Raw genomic sequence first — 17,032 nt, 5'->3', positions numbered from 1 at the left:
TAGAAAAAGGAGAACATAACATTAACGATGATGGGACATTAAGTCACTTTCCAAATTAAGAGATAATCATCACACATAAACCAGTAATTGCTACTGATACTGACATCTAACAACAAGATCGATTACCCAATCCTGCCCTGGCTATTATCAGTCCACTTAATTAGTACAAATAATACAGAAATCATTAAAGAAAAAATATGCAGACAATTTTAGTAGTCAACACATAACTAGTGTTCATCTCTGGCTTTGGAAACTCGAGAAGTCCACATGCAACCAGCACCACCAACCCTCCCGGCCCCTCCTCAGGGGTTTACCATCCAATTCATGGTGGTGGCGGCACCACCGCCATGAAACGGCGGTACAGCCACAGCAGAGGCTGGGGAGGCAAAAAGGAAGGGCAGCTGAAGATTTTCCTGAATGGACCTCAAACTTGGGAAGCAATTGACACCAGTGTTTCCTGGGAATGTTGAGAATGGATCAGTCATTGGAGGTGGAGGCAGTTGAGCAATATCAAAGTTAATGTTGTTATTAGCAGCGGCATAAGCAGCAGCTGCAATGGTGGAGAAACAGGACACGTGCTCGTGCTGAGTGTGGTTGTCGTAAGAGCAGCTGTCACGGTCATTGAGAGTTGTGGTGGTAATGGTAGTGGTAGCATCAAGGAGGGGAGGGAGAGAGACTGAAGATGGGGAGTTGGCTTCTGTGTAGAGATTGATAGTGGTGTCGAAGCGGTTTTTCTTGGTGATGTTTCCACTGCTCGCAGCAGCTCCACCGCAGCTCTTCTGAAAGACTCGGGAGATTACCCACTCGTCCTGATCATAATCATTGAAGGTTTAAAACGTAAAATGCTATAATATATGTGAAGGTTAAATATTGCAAACAGATTGCAAAGATTGGTGTGATTACATTGCAACAGGTCTAAAAATGAAAGACAGCACTTGGAATTACATCATTTGTAAGCCAAGATACAATAACATTACTTAAAGGACATAATATCCAAGACCCATGATTTTCTTTGAGGAATGGAGTCTTCAAAAGGTGAACGAGAACATTTGGTTACTAGAAGATCATTCAAATCTGAGGCTCAAAAAAAGATCCTACTGCTTTACAAAAACTTGTTAATTCAAAGGGCAGTGGCACAAGCAAGCATGTAAGTGGGTATAGGAACTGTGCAATCAAGAGACTGAAACTATTAATCAGTAGCCTCTGGAAGAATGACAAGAATATTAATGATGCTGAAGTGCTGTGAGATCTGTCTAAATCCCAATAAAGATGATGGATATTAAGTACTTTCTTCAAGAAGATACCCTAACAAAAAATAATGGCATGCCTTTTTCAGCCCCTTAATGAATAACAGCTGCAGATTCATTTATTGTTGAGACCATAACTACCATGAAATTATTTGCATCAGAAATGCTTGAATTATTGCTTTTCCAAAAAGAATCTAAGAGCAAAAGAAAAAACACACACAGTACTAGCCCTATATCATCGCCATGCCACTGTATAGAAACTCAAAAACCTAATCTCTTTCTTCGATGCACTACCACAACCCTAATCATGAAATATGGCACCTCAGTGTAAGGTCACTAGCAAGGGGCATCCAAATAATTAACACGGCGTGGACTGGGATGAGAAACAAGGCTTGACAGGGAAACGAGTATTAAACCCTAGAAAACAGGTTTTTTCTTGCATGACTTGAAAGAGAGAACATGGTGACACAAAACAAATGAGCTCACTATACCTTAGAGCACCCGGAGAGGTAATGGTAAGCAAATTTTCCTTCAAGGCGATACTCATGCATAACCCAGTTACTTTTACCTCCTTCAGGGGCTCTCCCTCTGTAGAACACCAGAGTCTTCTTCATTCCTACAAGTGCACCAGTCTTTGAGCTATGAATCTCCCTGTCTTTCCCTGTAGCCTTCCAATAACCAGCTTCAGTGGCTCTATTAGTTCTCAGCCCAGTCGGGTACTTTCTATCTCTCAAACTAAAGAAGTACCACTCTTTCTCTACCATCTTAGCTTTCCCTGTCAACATAAATCATATGGAAACCAGAAGTTAGCAACTGTTTGTGTGAAAATGAAAGTTTAAGTGAAGAGAATGTATCTTAATGAATTACCTGGAAGTTCCCATGGCTCACATTTGTTAAGGTCAACTTCAGCAATGGCCCTACCAGTGAAGTTTCTGTCAAGAACCTTCTTGAGGAGATAGTAGGTGATAAGCTCCTCATCAGTTGGGTGAAACCTAAAGCCAGGAGGCAAATGGGTATCACCATCGCCAAAGTGGTGGTAGCTCTCCATTGAAAAGAAAGAGAAAAAAAACCCACTTCAATAAATTGACAAAAGAAAGTCAAGCTCGAGAAAAGGTTAAAGAAAGCCAAAGAAATTGCTGAAGTTCCAAACTTCTTCAAAAACCCATCAAAACCCACACTGCAAAACGTCTAAACAAAGCCAAGAAACAATGCCAGACTGTGTTTCTACAAGATATAGAGAAGTTTTGTTACTTTGCTGTCTAATGTATGAGATCACTTTAGCTAGTAATTATAAGGCCAGAGAGAGTGAGTGAAAGCGTGCGTGGTTTTAAGGGGGCGGGGGGTTATGGGGAGGCAGGGTAGAAAAAGAGGAAATAAATCAATAATAGTGAGAGAGAAGGTATGATCTGGCTGGTTTGGAAAATCTCTGTGTTTTCCCTGCTCTGTCCTATCCTGTTTCTCTCTCTTTCTGTCTATAGGAGCTACGGATATGATATGGCCCATAGGAGAGAGGGAGGGGGTGATGTATGTGTCTGAGGAGAGGGGTTCTGCTTTGGAGTATGCGTGTGTGCGTGAGAAAGTGTGCAGGTATTCCCTGTCAGTGAAGAAAATGAAAGGAAAATTGTTTTTTTATTGAATGGATTACTCTTGTTCTAGTTGCGTAATCCCTTATTAATTTAACATTTTTATTTAATAAGTTGTGTCATTATGTAATTTTTTTAAAAAATAAAAAGTTTTATTATTAAAAGTGTCTGAGATAATGATAATATTTGTTTTTTTGTTTAAAAATATATTAAAATAATATATATTTTTATTTAAAAAAAAACAAACATTTTTTCAAGATTTTTACCATGAATCGATAAAGCTGCTTCATATCTCCTCTGTTAGCATAGTACAAAGATTAAATTATTAGTCTTGTCAGAGACATTGTTATTACACGCCATATTTATCTCTTCTCCTCCATTCTCTTTTATTATTTTTATTCACTGCTGAATGTTTATATCTGTTTTTGGGAACTATTTTTTTTTTTTATGCTTTTGATGCTGAGTTTTTGTTGATCTCATTGAGCCCCAAATGAAAAGGATGCAAATGTTTATAGGCTCTGAGTCTGCAAAGTTGCAAAAAACTTACATCTAATGATGTGGATTCACTGCCCACAGTTTAGCTTTTTGGCTGCTTACACTTTACACCATTAACATTTTTATGGTAAGAAGGTGCAATCACAGTTCGATACGTTATACAAAAAGATGTCCCAAGGGAATAGCTAAAAGCAAGGTGGCAAAGGAGCTTTTCCCACCACCCCTAACCTCCCTCTTGCTGTATCTAGGGTTTTGCAGCTGTTAAACAGTTGGCTTCTTCAGGTTATGTAATATTTGAAGTGGTTTTGTTTTTTCAAATTGAAATCCCAGGAAATGTTGAAATTTGAGTATCCTTCTAGTTTTGATGTTGAGAATTTATCAATATAGTGAGAAACTCAGAATCCCTCCAGATCACGTTGTAGTTTTACTTGTTTGCCATATGTCACCATGAAAGTCGATCTTCGAGACAGGGAACATGTGCCTCCTCTAGTCTTAAACCGTGAAAGCATCAATGATTTACTTTTAGAATAGCAGATGCTGAATAGTGCAATGTTGCAGATGCTGAGATTGAGAGAGTGCAGGAGAATCTTTAATATCCATCTTAGTCATTTGATTGATCCAGTTAACTGTTCAAGCTGTTGTTTCAGATGGAAGATCTTACAAATTCCTCGTATTACAACAAATCACGCATGATGTTCATCAGTCCATCCTTTTCATGGATCATAACAAAAACAGCAAAGTTACTTAGTCTCGATATTGAAAACAAGGCCCATCGTAATCATAATCTACCTTTGAAAATTAATGGGCGAGAAATATATTATAATTGCTGGTAAAAGGGGCTGAAGAATCCAACCCTCGTATCTACCCTCATCACTTTATAATGAAACAAAGAAATCTTATTTAAAGGGGCAGTAGATTTTCACGCTCGCAAGGCCACGTCATGCTTTAAAATATTAACAAAAACACCCGAGGGTAGGGTTTTCTCTAAGAAATTCAACCATATGATTAAACCGGGCAAACCATAATAAAATAACAGGAAAACCAAATCGAGAGAGAAAATATAAAAACTTGATCTAAAAACTAGAAAAATCACCCAGTCTTTTCTGTTTCAGAAAGCTGAAACTGAAACTAGAATCTATCTAAAAAAATAAGCAGAGTATAAGAAAGTAATTGATGATCATATCTTGCATCAAGATGTAGCCGAGGTTTCCACTTTCCATGCCCTGTTTGTGTCCACTTTTGAGAAAATCTTGTTGTGCTGGATTGTTTGGTCAAATTAGAAGATCTGAAAGTAATGATCTTGTTTAATGCTAGTGCAGAGAGAGTCCTTTGCATCTGCTCTTTTTGTTTGTTATGATTTTTATTTTTGATTTGAACTTGTTTTCGGTGTAAAACCTGATTATGTTATTAAGGAATACTAACTTCTGATTGGGTTAGATTTTTAAGTTCGAATCGGACCGTGAACACCACTACTAAAATATACGGCTAAATCATTATAGTCATATCCATAAAACACTATTTATATATTGAAATATTGATTTTTTTTCTTTTGTTAACTTTTTTATATGTTTTTCAATTTAACCCTTCAACAATCCAATCCCTTTATTTTTTTTTAAATTTTATTATTCAATATTAGTTTGTTTTAAAAATTGTGCTTTGTCATTTTTTTATTTACTTTCTATTGGTTATATACTGGTTTCACATATTTTGTTTTTTTTTCTTAATTTCAATTGTCAACATTTAGATATGTTGGAAATGAAGTTTCATAATTGTAAATCCTTTGATAGAATATACACAAATAGTAAAAAATCTAATAAGTTAAAATAATAGAATTTATTGTGCGGGCAAGATGATAGCTTTGAAAATTTAAAATAAAATATTTATGTGAGAAAAATATACTAACATATATTCAATGAAAATTTCCAATAACTCAGCCTCAATTTAGAATAAATTAATGGTGGATTTGGGGACAATTTAACCTGGAAATAAATGATTAAATCGAAAGAAAACTCTAATTAAAAGAAAAGGATAAAAAAAAAAGAATGAGAAAAGAAATGATGTAGCATTAAATTATTAGAAAGAAAGAGTTTAGTGGGCCAATGTAGGAATAAAAAAATATTGGGGTCAATGTGAAAATGAGGGGAAAATATAGGGTTAATGTGTAAATAACAAAAAAATAAGGGGCTAATATGCAACTATAGAAACTATGAGGGTTTAATATGCAAATAAAGGATTTATGGGGTATAAATAGGAGACGTGACTTCCAAAGAAAGCCAATTCCAACTGGCCTTGCATGTTAGGGAGAGAGGAGAAAGCCTTGCAAATTTCTTACAAATTTCTTGGTAAATACTAAAAGAAACATAGATTTAAGAGATTTGGAAGATCAAAACCACTAAAATGAAAAACAATTCAAGGGATGTTAGAGAATATAGGTTGTAAGTGGTGGTTTTAGAGGAAGTGAAGGGAGAAAAGAGAAAGTGAAGACAACTTAATTATATCCTTGCATTTGTCTCTTGATTTATCATTTAACAAAGGTAAAAACTTCATCCAAGTTGCTTGGATTGGATAAAGATGTGTTATGAGATGTGTTGAAATTGTTAGTGAAACAAAATGGGTGCCTTAAATGATGAAGAGATACATTAAAACATTTAGTTGCTACAAGCTAAAAAAGAACAGCTTTACCACTAGATGTCCAACTATAATTTGACTCTGAAAATGATAAAATACGAAATACTTATCTTTATGAAAGTTGTAGGTATGAGTGTTAGCTTTCAAATGCAACTGATTTTGCATAATTGGGAGCTACAAAACTTCAAATATAGGCTAAAAAATGATAAAAGGGTTAACTTGGAATCTACTGGACAGTCCTATACGTTACTGTCATGAGAAAGTTTATATATATAAATGGCAGATCGGGGTTCATAACCCTTCATAAAACTTGTAGCCTTATATCTTATCTTTCTAACTAAACAAACCACGTTTAAAACTGAGTACTACGACTATGGTTATGATTGAAACAATAAATAGTGTTCTGAGAAGCCTTAAGCTAAAGTGACGAAAATAATTAATTGCCAACCTTTGCTTGTAACTCGACACTATAGAAATTATGACAAATAAAGCATTGTGTACATGTGTGAAAGTTTAAGGTTCTTACTTAGTGAGTTAAATTTTAGAATGGATTAGAATTGAAATGATATTTTTGTTGATCGTGGAACTTGTCGATAATGTTTGTATTTGTTGGTACAAGAGATGCTATACTAACAGGACAACAACAGGGTGTCACATCTAAAGTTAGATACTAGGTATGTCTTTTTGCATCTTAGTCTTTTTAATTTTGTATATTAATCTTGTAATTTTTTACATTTGATAAACCTTTATAAATGTGACAAAAATATATTGGAAAAAGGTTTACAGAACAACTAGTCAAGAAACTAATTGAGATTGTGGTTTTCTCAAAATAAATATGAATAGGATTAAAAAAAATATTAGTTAACATTGTTATATGATGAAAATAAATATAATTAAAAAAATTCAATTAATATAATTGTTACGTCAAAATTGTTGTGTGGAGTCATATTACTTATTTATAAATCATCTAACTAGCTACTTGTAATTTTGTTTGTTTGTTTTACATAAAAAAAGATTTGAATTCAAAATCTTTTATAAGGAGGAAAAACACAGAAATTATATGTTTGGGTAAAATATTTTTATAAAAGTTTTTTTAAATTAAAAATATATTAAAATAAAAATTTTAAGTTTTTATTTTTATTTTTTACTTTAATACATTAAAATCATTAAAAAAACATATAAAAAATTAATTTAATTTTTTTAAATAATCTTAAAAATTAACACTTTAATAAATTAATTGAATCTCGGAAACAAATACTACCCTAATGATTAAGGTAGTGTTTGAGGTTGTTGTAACAGTTGTTTTTCAGAGTGTTTTTTGTTTGGAAATACATTAAAATATATATATATTTTTAAAAATTTATTGTTGATATCAACACATTAAAACGATAAAAAATCATAATTTTTTTTTAAAAAAATTCAAAAATATTTTTTTAAAGAAAAACAAGCATAACCTAAAGCTATTTTGTTAGTTGTTTTCTTGGTTTTGTTCCAAAACTCTGTCCAAAACAGCCACCAAATTTGTTCTCATGCAGAGACAGGCTAGTAAGGGAAAACGTGTGGTATGCATGCACTCACTTTCACCCCCTCCTCCATCTATCTTAACTCATTTTCTCTATTTTCACACAGATAAATTAAAAGAAAACCAAAAACCCAGTTTCCAAGACACTAAAGAAGCAAGAACCAAAGGTACACAGCAGGAAACTAAAAGAATTACTTGAAGTATGGAGAATGGAGCAGTGAATGGTTATGAAATGGAGACACCTAAAAACATTACCATCAAAGGAATTCGCAGTTTGTTAATGGGTGACCCTACTGCTCATTCTTGCTTTCACACTTGCTCAAGGAGCTGTTGTTGATGCTCTTCAATCTGATAATTTCAATGGTTATGCACCTACAGTAGGCCTTCCTCAAACAAGAAGGTAAAGATTTAGTAAATTTTTCTTCTTTTTTGGCTCTGCAGTTGAATGAATTTGTTACATGCAGATGTTCATTGGGACTAGGTTTCATTCTTTTTCTGTTCTTTCACTAGGAACGAGTTGCATGATGTTCGTTGGTATAGAGTGATTTTGTAAATTCTGGATTTCTTTAGAGTTATTGCTCAATTAACTTTAATTCTGGAGTCAAATCTTGATTGTTTGTATGGATTTCAGTTTTATGAATTTACTTTGGCGCAGAAAATTACTGTTTCTGCTTCCTCATTTGTTGAAGTAATTTACTGTAGCCGTAATTCCTTTTGCTTAAAGTTTTAGTCCTATGATGCAAAGTTTTAAGACCCGGCCCGGTGGCCGGCCCGGTCCAAGGCTCGGGTTCCAGGTTTTGGCCGGGTCACCGGGTTTGACCGGGTTGGCCGGGTCAATTCTTAAAAAAAAAAAATCAAAACGACGTCGTTTTAGTAAAAAAAAAACAAAAAAAAAACAAAAGTCAACGGGTTTGTCACCGGGTCTTGACCGGGTCTTGCCAGGTCACACCGGGTTTTTTCTTCCCCCGTTTTTTCATCAACCCTGCCCGGTTCTGGCCCCGGGTTGACCCGCCGGGCCGGGCCGGGTTTCAAAACTATGCTATGATGTCTTCCTCTTGACTTGTTTCAATTTCTTTATTCTTATGATTGCAAATGAAAGTAATGGAAAAGAGATGATCTAGGTACCCTTAATTAGCTTTAATTTCGCATTGCAAATGCAGCTAAATTCAATCCAGAATTACAATCTGGGCCTGCTTGATTTAGTACTATTTACTTATTTGCTACGATTTCTGTTGAAATAATCTATAACTAGCAACTTAATATTGTTTCTTTTGGCTTTAAATGTTTTCCTTTTCTTCCAGTTTAAAGTAATAAAAAGACAACTTAAATACTGAGTTCTTACTTTAGTTAATGGTGACACCAGACCCACACCACAAACTATATGAGTATATGGACGGAGACGACGTAGGATGACCCAGCCTGTCACGCTTTGGTTGGGAGACTAAGCCCATTTGAGCCTATTTCATTGTTATTTTATTTATTTAGCCCATTTGGGCCTGCTCATTGTTATTTTATTATTTATGTTAAACAGTTTGATTTGATGGGCCGAGCCCAATAACGGGATGTTTTAGGGTTTACTATTTATATGTTCTTCTGTCATCTTGAAAGACAGTTTTGATGATTAATGAAAATATTGCAGACTTTGCATATCTCCAATCCCCTTTCTTCTCTTCTTCAGCTTCTTTCTTTTCTAAAGCTTCTTTCTGTTCTTGCTTTGATTTTATTATTTATTGTTCCGCATCAGAGCATGGCTTTTAATTGTTCTTACAATTAAATGATCCACAGGCTTATGTTTAACCCTAGATTGATCTAAAAAAAAAGCGCACTGTTCTGATTACAAAAAAAAACTGTTCATCGTCGATCCTCAGCAGTGGCGCCCCGCCTTCAGCGGCGCCTCAGGCAATCACAACGGCAGACCCACCACCAAGAAGACTTGCACATCAGTCCCACAGAACGATCGACCATTTTACATCAACGCCGATCACAGCCAACGATCACAAGTCCACGCCGATTTACTACCTTCAACAACCCGCAGCGCCGCAGCCACAACAGCTCTTTGTCTTCGGTTCCAAATTTGCTAACCATCAGCGCCATCAGCCGCACCAGCCGCAACGCCACAATCCACAGTGCCCTCACCTTCAGCAGCGACAACGGATCAACAGGCCCCGTCCAGTAGCGACACCACAGACACCACCACCTCTTCCCTCGCACCGCCGGGCCCAAGCAGAGTCACGAAGCCCCGCTTCGTGTGCCATCGCTGACAGCAGCGGCAACAGTTCACATAAGCTAGGGAAGCAAGAAAACAGAAGCTGATAACATAATTAACCTAGCTACGTCAGCACCACGCCAGAGCATCCGTGCCATCTGCCCTGTCATCAGTTCTTGCCACGTTGCCTGCCACGTCATCAGCTTTGCCACGTCAGCACCCCCACCTCATCATCTGTCTCATCAGCATATCCTGCTATGTCAGCTGCCACGTAATCCTTCACTGCCACATCATATAGTCAGAATTTTTACCCATTGAAAATCATCATTCCTTGTATGTTTTTACACTTGTTAACCAATATTTAGCATTAATATTATTTTTTTGTGCTTGCCCATAACTAAGTTACATAGCCCGCCTTTACATTGAATTACCTTAATTTTGAGCTTGTTTAGCATTGAAGATCTGATCCTCTTAATTAATTGTGGAGCTTGGTTAAATTAATGGTAAAACTGAAACATTGTGTTTGGATTACTTGTGTGCATTTAGAGGACTTACATTGCTTGTTTGCACATTTTCCTGGTTTAATCTGTCATTACTTAGTCTCCAAGATAATAAAAAAAAATAAAAAAAAATTTTAAAAATTTATTTTCTTTATTTTCTTTTTTTATTAGTTATAATTTTATTTTGCGTTTTACTTGCAAGTGTTATTTTGTGATCTCAGTCTCAGGATTAGTTTTTGCATGCATTTACGTAGTGGTCGTCTAGTGCACAATCTAGAAGTCATAGCTACCATGGATTCGAACTCTAGTAATGTTCTTAGAGATATTCAAGAACAATTACAACTTATGCGAACGGAAATGAGCAACATGTCCAATCAAATGAACAACCTTTCTGGAAGGATGAAGTCCATAGAAACTTTGCAAATAAGACAGTCTAGTGAGAGTGAGCATTCTAGTGACAACCATATGAATCCTCAAAGACCAGTTCCTCGTAGGAACCGCCACCATAACCAACACCAGGGTAACAATGACTTTGATGACCCTCATGATAGTGAGCGTTCCAATGATTACCGTCAAAGACCAGTTCATCCTATGAACCGTCAATACAACCACAATCAGGGCCATCACGACTATGATGACCCTGACGAGTGAGTCATGAGGCATATCAAGGTAGAAGCCCTAACTTTTAAGGGTCAACTTGACCCGTGGATTTTTGATAGATGGATCCGTGACATGGATCAATTCTTTGGCTGGTATAATCTATCTGAGAATAGAAGGGTAAGATTTGCAAAGATGAAACTTAGTGGAACTGCTCAGTTTTATTGGGAAAGTGTAGAAGAGTCTTTGATTAGGAGAGGTCAACCCCCTATTACTGACTGGGTTGAAATGAAAACTAAGTTAGAAGAAAAGTACTTGCCTCGTTCTTATAGAGGAAATCTTTTGGACTAGTGGAACAACTTGAGGCAAGGAGGCAAGTCTGCCAATGAATATGTGGCACAATTTGATGAGTATAGGATGAGGTGTGCAGTTAGGGAGGATGAAGTGATGACCCTAAGTATATTTCAAAAAGGCTTAAACAATGACCTTAGAAGAGAGGTTGTGCTTAGGGGTGTTTCCACCCTTAATGAAGCTTATACCCTAGTATAAAATTATGACTTGGTCACAAAAAGCTAGTGGACAAGACGTCAGGACACTCGTAATACCCCTTCTAGATCTCAACCTGGTAGTAATAACTCCATATTAGGTGCCCCACCTCGTAAACCCAATCCTTTGATTTCCCAGATACCTAGAGAAGACAAGGGTAAGGGTATTTTTCATGAAGCACCTAAAACTTCAAGAATTCAGTGTTTTGGTCATATTTCCTCTAGCTGCCCTAATAAGGCTTTGTTCATCAAGGGGAAAGAGGATATGGATGAAGAAGATAATTGTGATGATAAGGTATATGAACCCAATCCCGATGATTTTCAAGATCTAAATGATGAGGATGATGAGTCTAACTTGCTAGGATGTGTTAGGTCTATATCCACTCAAATCAAGACAACCAGGTTAGGTGTGGTTAGATGTGCTTTAACACAACCTAAAGGAACTAAGGATTGGAGAAGGACTGTTATTTTTCACACTTACATTAAATATGGAGATAAAGGGTGTAAGATCATCATAGACAGTGGTAGTTGTATCAATACAGTTTCCTCGGGTAGTGTATCCCACTTAGGCTTAAAGTCTGTTCCACACCCTAAACCCTATAATGTGTCTTGGGTTAATGATACATTTATAGCGGTCAAAGAGAGATATCTTTTTCCCATTAAGATTTTTGACTATCATGATGAAACTTGGTGTGATGTCATTCCCATGGATGTAGGGCACGTCATTTTAGGTAGGCCTTGGTTATATGATTTGGACATTATAATCTTTGAACGATCAAATTCTTGTTCATTCACTTTTCAAGGTAAAAAAATCCAACTTATTGGATTGCCCCCAAGGTCTAATGATAATAGTTAGAAGAAGAATAAAGTGAAAGATGGAGGGCTTAACATAATAAGTCCTAGGGAGTTTGATAAGGAGATTTGTGAGGAGTTTGTTGTGTTTGCTGTAGTGGCTAAGGAGATTGTAGAAGATTTTTTAGAGAAGCCACTTGAAGAGGTAAGAAGTGTTGAGAGAATATCTAGATGTTTTCCCTTCTGAACTATCTGATGCTTTACCCCCTATGTGTGATGTTCAACACGCTATAGATTTTGTCCCTAGGGCCACATTACCAAACTTCCCTCACTATAGAATGAACCCGAGTGAACATGTTGAATTGCAAAGGCAAGTATGTGAGTTGTTACAAAAGGGATTTATACGAGAGAGTTTGAGCCCTCGTGCGGTACCTGCATTGTTAACACCCAAGAAAGATGGATCATTGAGAATGTGTGTCGACAGTCAAGCCATCAATAGAATTACAATCAAGTATCGTTTTCTAATTCCTCGATTGGATGACATGCTAGATATAATGGTAGGAGCCCAAATCTTCTCTAAGATTGACTTGAAGAGTGGGTATCATCAGATTAAGATCCGTCCGGGAGATGAGTGGAAAACAACATTTAAGACTAAGGATGGTTTATATGAATGGCTAGTCATGCCTTTTGGCCTTTTCAATGCACCAAGCACTTTTATGAGAGTAATGACACAAGTGCTTTGGCCATTTATGGGAAAGTTCTTGGTGATATACTTTGATGATATTCTTATTTATAGCAAAACCAAGGAAGAGCATTTCGATCATCTTATTCAAGTTTGTACCACCCTAAGAAAGGCAAGTTTGTTTGCAAATGTCAAAAAGTGTTCCTTCTTTACAGATCAAGTGGTCTTTTTAGGGTTTATAGTGTCATGGAAAGGAGTCTCTGCTGACCCCTAGAAAGTCCAAGTGATAGTAGATTAGCCTGAACCTAAGACTATTCATGAGGTTCGTAGTTTTCATGGGCTTGCGACTTTCTATCATTGTTTTATTAAGGGATTTAGCACCATCATATCGCCTATTATAGATTGTTTGAAACAAGGTGAGTTTAAGTGGAGTAAAGGAGCTAATAGGGCATTTGAGGAGGTTAAGAAGAAAATGACGGAGGCCCTAGTAATGCGGCTACCTTATTTTACTAAAGTGTTTGAAGTAGAATGTGATGCTTCGGGAGTCGGTATAGGTGGAGTACTTAGTCAGGAACGTCACCCTTTAACCTATTTTAGTGAGAAACTTAATGAGGTAAAACAAAAGTACTCAACTTATGATAAGGAGTTTTATGCGGTGGTTCAGGCCTTGCGTTATTGGCGCCATTACTTGTTACCACAGGAGTTTGTTCTTTACTCCGACCATGAGGCCCTCCGCTATCTTAACTCCCAAAAGAAGCTTAATCATAGGCATGGTCATTGGGTTGAATATTTGCAAGCATACTCATTTGTTTTGAAACATAAATCTGGAATAGAGAATAAGGCTGCAGATGCTTTGAGTCGTCGGGTAACGCTATTATCTGTAATGAGTGTTGAAGTCACAGGATTTGAGAGACTCAAAGAGGAGTATGAATCTTACTCAAAATTTGGAGAAATATACTTGACATTGAAGGATGAGAATCGCCGTGTTATAAATGGTTATCACCTTCAAGATGGATACTTATTTCGGGATAATAAGCTTTGTATCCCGAAAACATCCGTGCGTGATTTTTTGATATGGGAGATTCATGCTGGAGGTCTCTCAGGACATTTTGGAGGAATAAAACCATCGAAGAAGTGGAACGCCAGTTTTTTTGGTCTAGTTTGAAAAGAGATGTCGCTAAATTGGTAGGTCAATGTCGAACTTGCCAACTAGCTAAGCATAAAAAACAAAATACTAGTCTTTACACCCCATTACCCGTTCCTACTTGCCCTTGACAAGATGTGAGCATGGATTTTATGCTTGGGCTTCTACGTACTGCAAAGATACATGATTCTATTTTTGTGGTTGTCGACCGCTTCTCTAAAATGGCCCATTTTATTCCTTATACTAAGACTACAGATGCTTCCAAAGTTGCAAAACTCTATTTTGATGAGATTGTCAAGTTGTATGGTCTTCCCCAAACCATAGTTTCGGATAGGGATGTTGGATTCACAAGTTATTTCTGGAAAACCCTTTGGCATATGGTGGGAACCAAATTGAAGTTTTCTACTGCTTACCACCCCCAAACTGATGGTCAAACTGAGGTAGTTAACAGGAGTTTGGGCAACCTTTTAAGGTGTCTAGTGAGTGATCATAATCGGAATTGGGATCTGATTCTTCCTATGGCCCAGTTTGCCTATAATAGCTCTATCAATAGGTCAATAGGCATGAGTCCCTTTGAAGTTGTACATGGTTACAAGCCTAGGAAACCTTTAGACCTTCTTCCCATGTCCCTTCATACTAGAGTGTCTGAGTCAGCCGAGTCTTTTGCACGTAGAATTCAGGATTTGCATATTGAGATCACTAAACAGATTCAAGCAAGTAATGCACAATATAAACCTCAAGCTGATTTACATAGACGACATAATGAGTTTAATGTAGGAGACTATGTTATGATACAGATTAGACCCGAGCGGTTTCCTTCGGGAGCTAATCGAAAATTACATGCACGTAGTGCCGGGCCTTTCAAAGTCCTACAACGGGTTGGTCCAAATGCTTATGTTCTTGATTTACCACATGATTTTGGCATTAGCTCTACATTTAATATTGAGGATCTAGTTGCATACCACAAACCACTTTCTATTCCAGATGATCCATTTGAGATACCACTTAACTCCCCTTCTGATGATCCTATTGAAACCTCTATCCCTTTCACCTTGACATCAGCATAAAAGGATAATATTGATGCTATTCTGGATGAACAATTTGTTTTTAACAGGAATGGTGAGGTTCAACGGTTTCTAGTTCGCTGGGTGGGTCGACCTGACTCAGATTGCACTTGGATTACTAAAGATACTTTGCAGCAGCTTGACCCATATCTTTGGGAGTACTATCGAAGTCGGCCAGTACTACACTCGACGGGGTCGAATTTCTCTAACCCCGGGAGAGTTGGTGGGGACACCAGACCCACACCACAAACTACACAAGTATATGGATGGAGACGACGTAGGATGGCCCAGCCTGTCATGCTTTGGTTGGGAGACTAAGCCCATTTGGGCCTATTTCATTGTTATTTTATTTATTTAGCCCATTTGGGTCTACTCATTGTTATTTTATTATTTATGTTAAACAGTTTGATTTGATGGGCCGAGCTCAATAGCGGGATGTTTTAAGGTTTACTATTTATATGTTCTTCTGTCATCTTGAGAGACAGTTTTTATGATTAATGAAAATATTACAGATTTTGCATAACTCCAATCCCCTTTTTTCTCTTCTTTAGCTTCTTTTTTTTCTAAAATTTCTTTTTATTCTTGCTTTAATTTTATTATTTATTGTTACGCATCAGTTAACAGTAAATTAAGAGTCATAAAGCAATTTTAAAGTACCGAGTTGCCTTAGGTTTAGCCTTAGATTTAGCCTTTGGTATACGAAGGCTCCTTGTTCAACTTTGAGAGTCTGCAATGAATCATATGGTTTATTTGTTTCTTCTTGATTTTAATATGCCTACTATTCTGTTTGCTGAATACCTATCTCATGATCTTCCTTACAAGTTATCATCTGATGATGTTTTTATTACATCTGGTTGCACTCAAGCTATTGATGTTGCGTTGGCAATGCTTGCTCGCCCAGGTGCAAATATCTTGCTTCAATGGCCAGGCTTCCCAATTTATGAACTTTGTGCTGCTTTTAGGAGTCTTGAAGTTCGGCATTATGATCTTCTCCCAGAGAAAGGCTTTGAGGCTGATCTTAATGCTATTGAAGCCCTCGCAGATCAGAACACTGTAGCATTGGTTATTATAAATCCTGGGAATCCTTGCGGCAATTTATACTCTTACCAACATTTGAAAAAGGTTTGTGGTCAAGTATTTACCTCCAACTCGAAGCATCTTGCGATGTATACAAAAAATATTGAGATTTCTATCTGAGTAATGTCTCGTTTACTTGCATATTTGGATTTAGATTGCAGAAACTGCTGAAAAGCTTAAATTTCTTGTTATTGCTGATGGAGTGTATGGACACCTTGCTTTTGGTCGTAACCCATTTGTTCCAATGGGATCTTTTGGCCATTGTTCCAGTTCTTACCCTTGGTACTCTTTCAAAGAGGTGGATGGTGCCTTGGTTGGCTTGTGAAAAGTGATCCCTCTGGGCTCTAGCATGTTTAGAAATCCCAAGGTTGACTCCCTTACTTCTGATATGTGTGTGCATTGGCATAGCTTTTCTGCAGTATTGTTGTTATATGCAAGTTGCATTGATGTGTCCTTCTCAAACAGGTTACTTTCTGCTTTGACAGAGCATAAAAATGTTTCATTTTCTTTCCAGAAAGCAGAGTTGCAACCAAATTTTTTATATGGCAGGAATCATCTGCTTATTTTGTTCTCTTTGTCAATAATGTTTTTGGTCTGTTAGGCAGCAGTACCTGGCATTCTTGAGCAAACTGATGAGGTTTTTTTCAAGAGAACTATCAACATACAGAAGCAGACATCAGATATTTGTTGTGATAGGATAAAGGAGATCCCCTTGTATCTCTTGCCCGCACAAGTCAGAGGGATCGATGGCTGTAATGGCGAGGAAAGAGCAGAATTTGCAACTCTCCATGTATTCAAGTGAGTGGGATTACAAATGGAGTTACACTAATTGAACTGCTTTTGCAATGCAGATGAAATTGAATCTCTTACTACTGGAAGATATCAGTGATGATATTGACTTCAGCTTCAAACTGGCGAGAGAGGAATCTGTCATCATTCTTCCAGGTTAG

At 36.9% G+C, this 17,032-nt stretch overlaps 1 protein-coding gene and 1 pseudogene across 1 annotated transcript; one reads left to right on the top strand and one right to left on the bottom strand.

The window, feature by feature from the left end:
• Window positions 1–2,727, bottom strand: LOC112323826 (protein CUP-SHAPED COTYLEDON 2). The gene is made up of 3 exons (XM_024583397.2): window positions 2,115–2,727; window positions 1,739–2,022; window positions 1–809 (listed from the first exon to the last, which is right to left on the bottom strand). The coding sequence occupies exons 1-3, from the start codon at window positions 2,293–2,295 to the stop codon at window positions 303–305; spliced, it is 972 nt and encodes a 323-aa protein (XP_024439165.2). The 5' UTR covers window positions 2,296–2,727; the 3' UTR covers window positions 1–302.
• A 4,877-nt stretch (window positions 2,728–7,604) lies between these two features.
• Window positions 7,605–17,032, top strand: LOC18095542 (probable aminotransferase TAT2; annotated as a pseudogene).

Source organism: Populus trichocarpa, chromosome 1, assembly GCF_000002775.5.
Source record: "Populus trichocarpa isolate Nisqually-1 chromosome 1, P.trichocarpa_v4.1, whole genome shotgun sequence".
Lineage (NCBI taxonomy): Eukaryota > Viridiplantae > Streptophyta > Magnoliopsida > Malpighiales > Salicaceae > Populus > Populus trichocarpa.
This window is presented reverse-complemented; position numbering and strand designations above follow the sequence as displayed.

Excerpts from the sequence above, each read along its gene's own strand:
- LOC112323826 (XM_024583397.2), bottom strand. The coding sequence starts at position 2,295 with ATGGAGAGCTACCACCACTTTGGCGATGGTGATACCCATTTGCCTCCT. Across the intron at positions 2,023-2,114 it reads TGAGCCATGGGAACTTCCAG|GGAAAGCTAAGATGGTAGAG; the intron begins GTAATTCATTAA and ends TTATGTTGACAG. Across the intron at positions 810-1,738 it reads ACCTCTCCGGGTGCTCTAAG|GACGAGTGGGTAATCTCCCG; the intron begins GTATAGTGAGCT and ends GATTATGATCAG.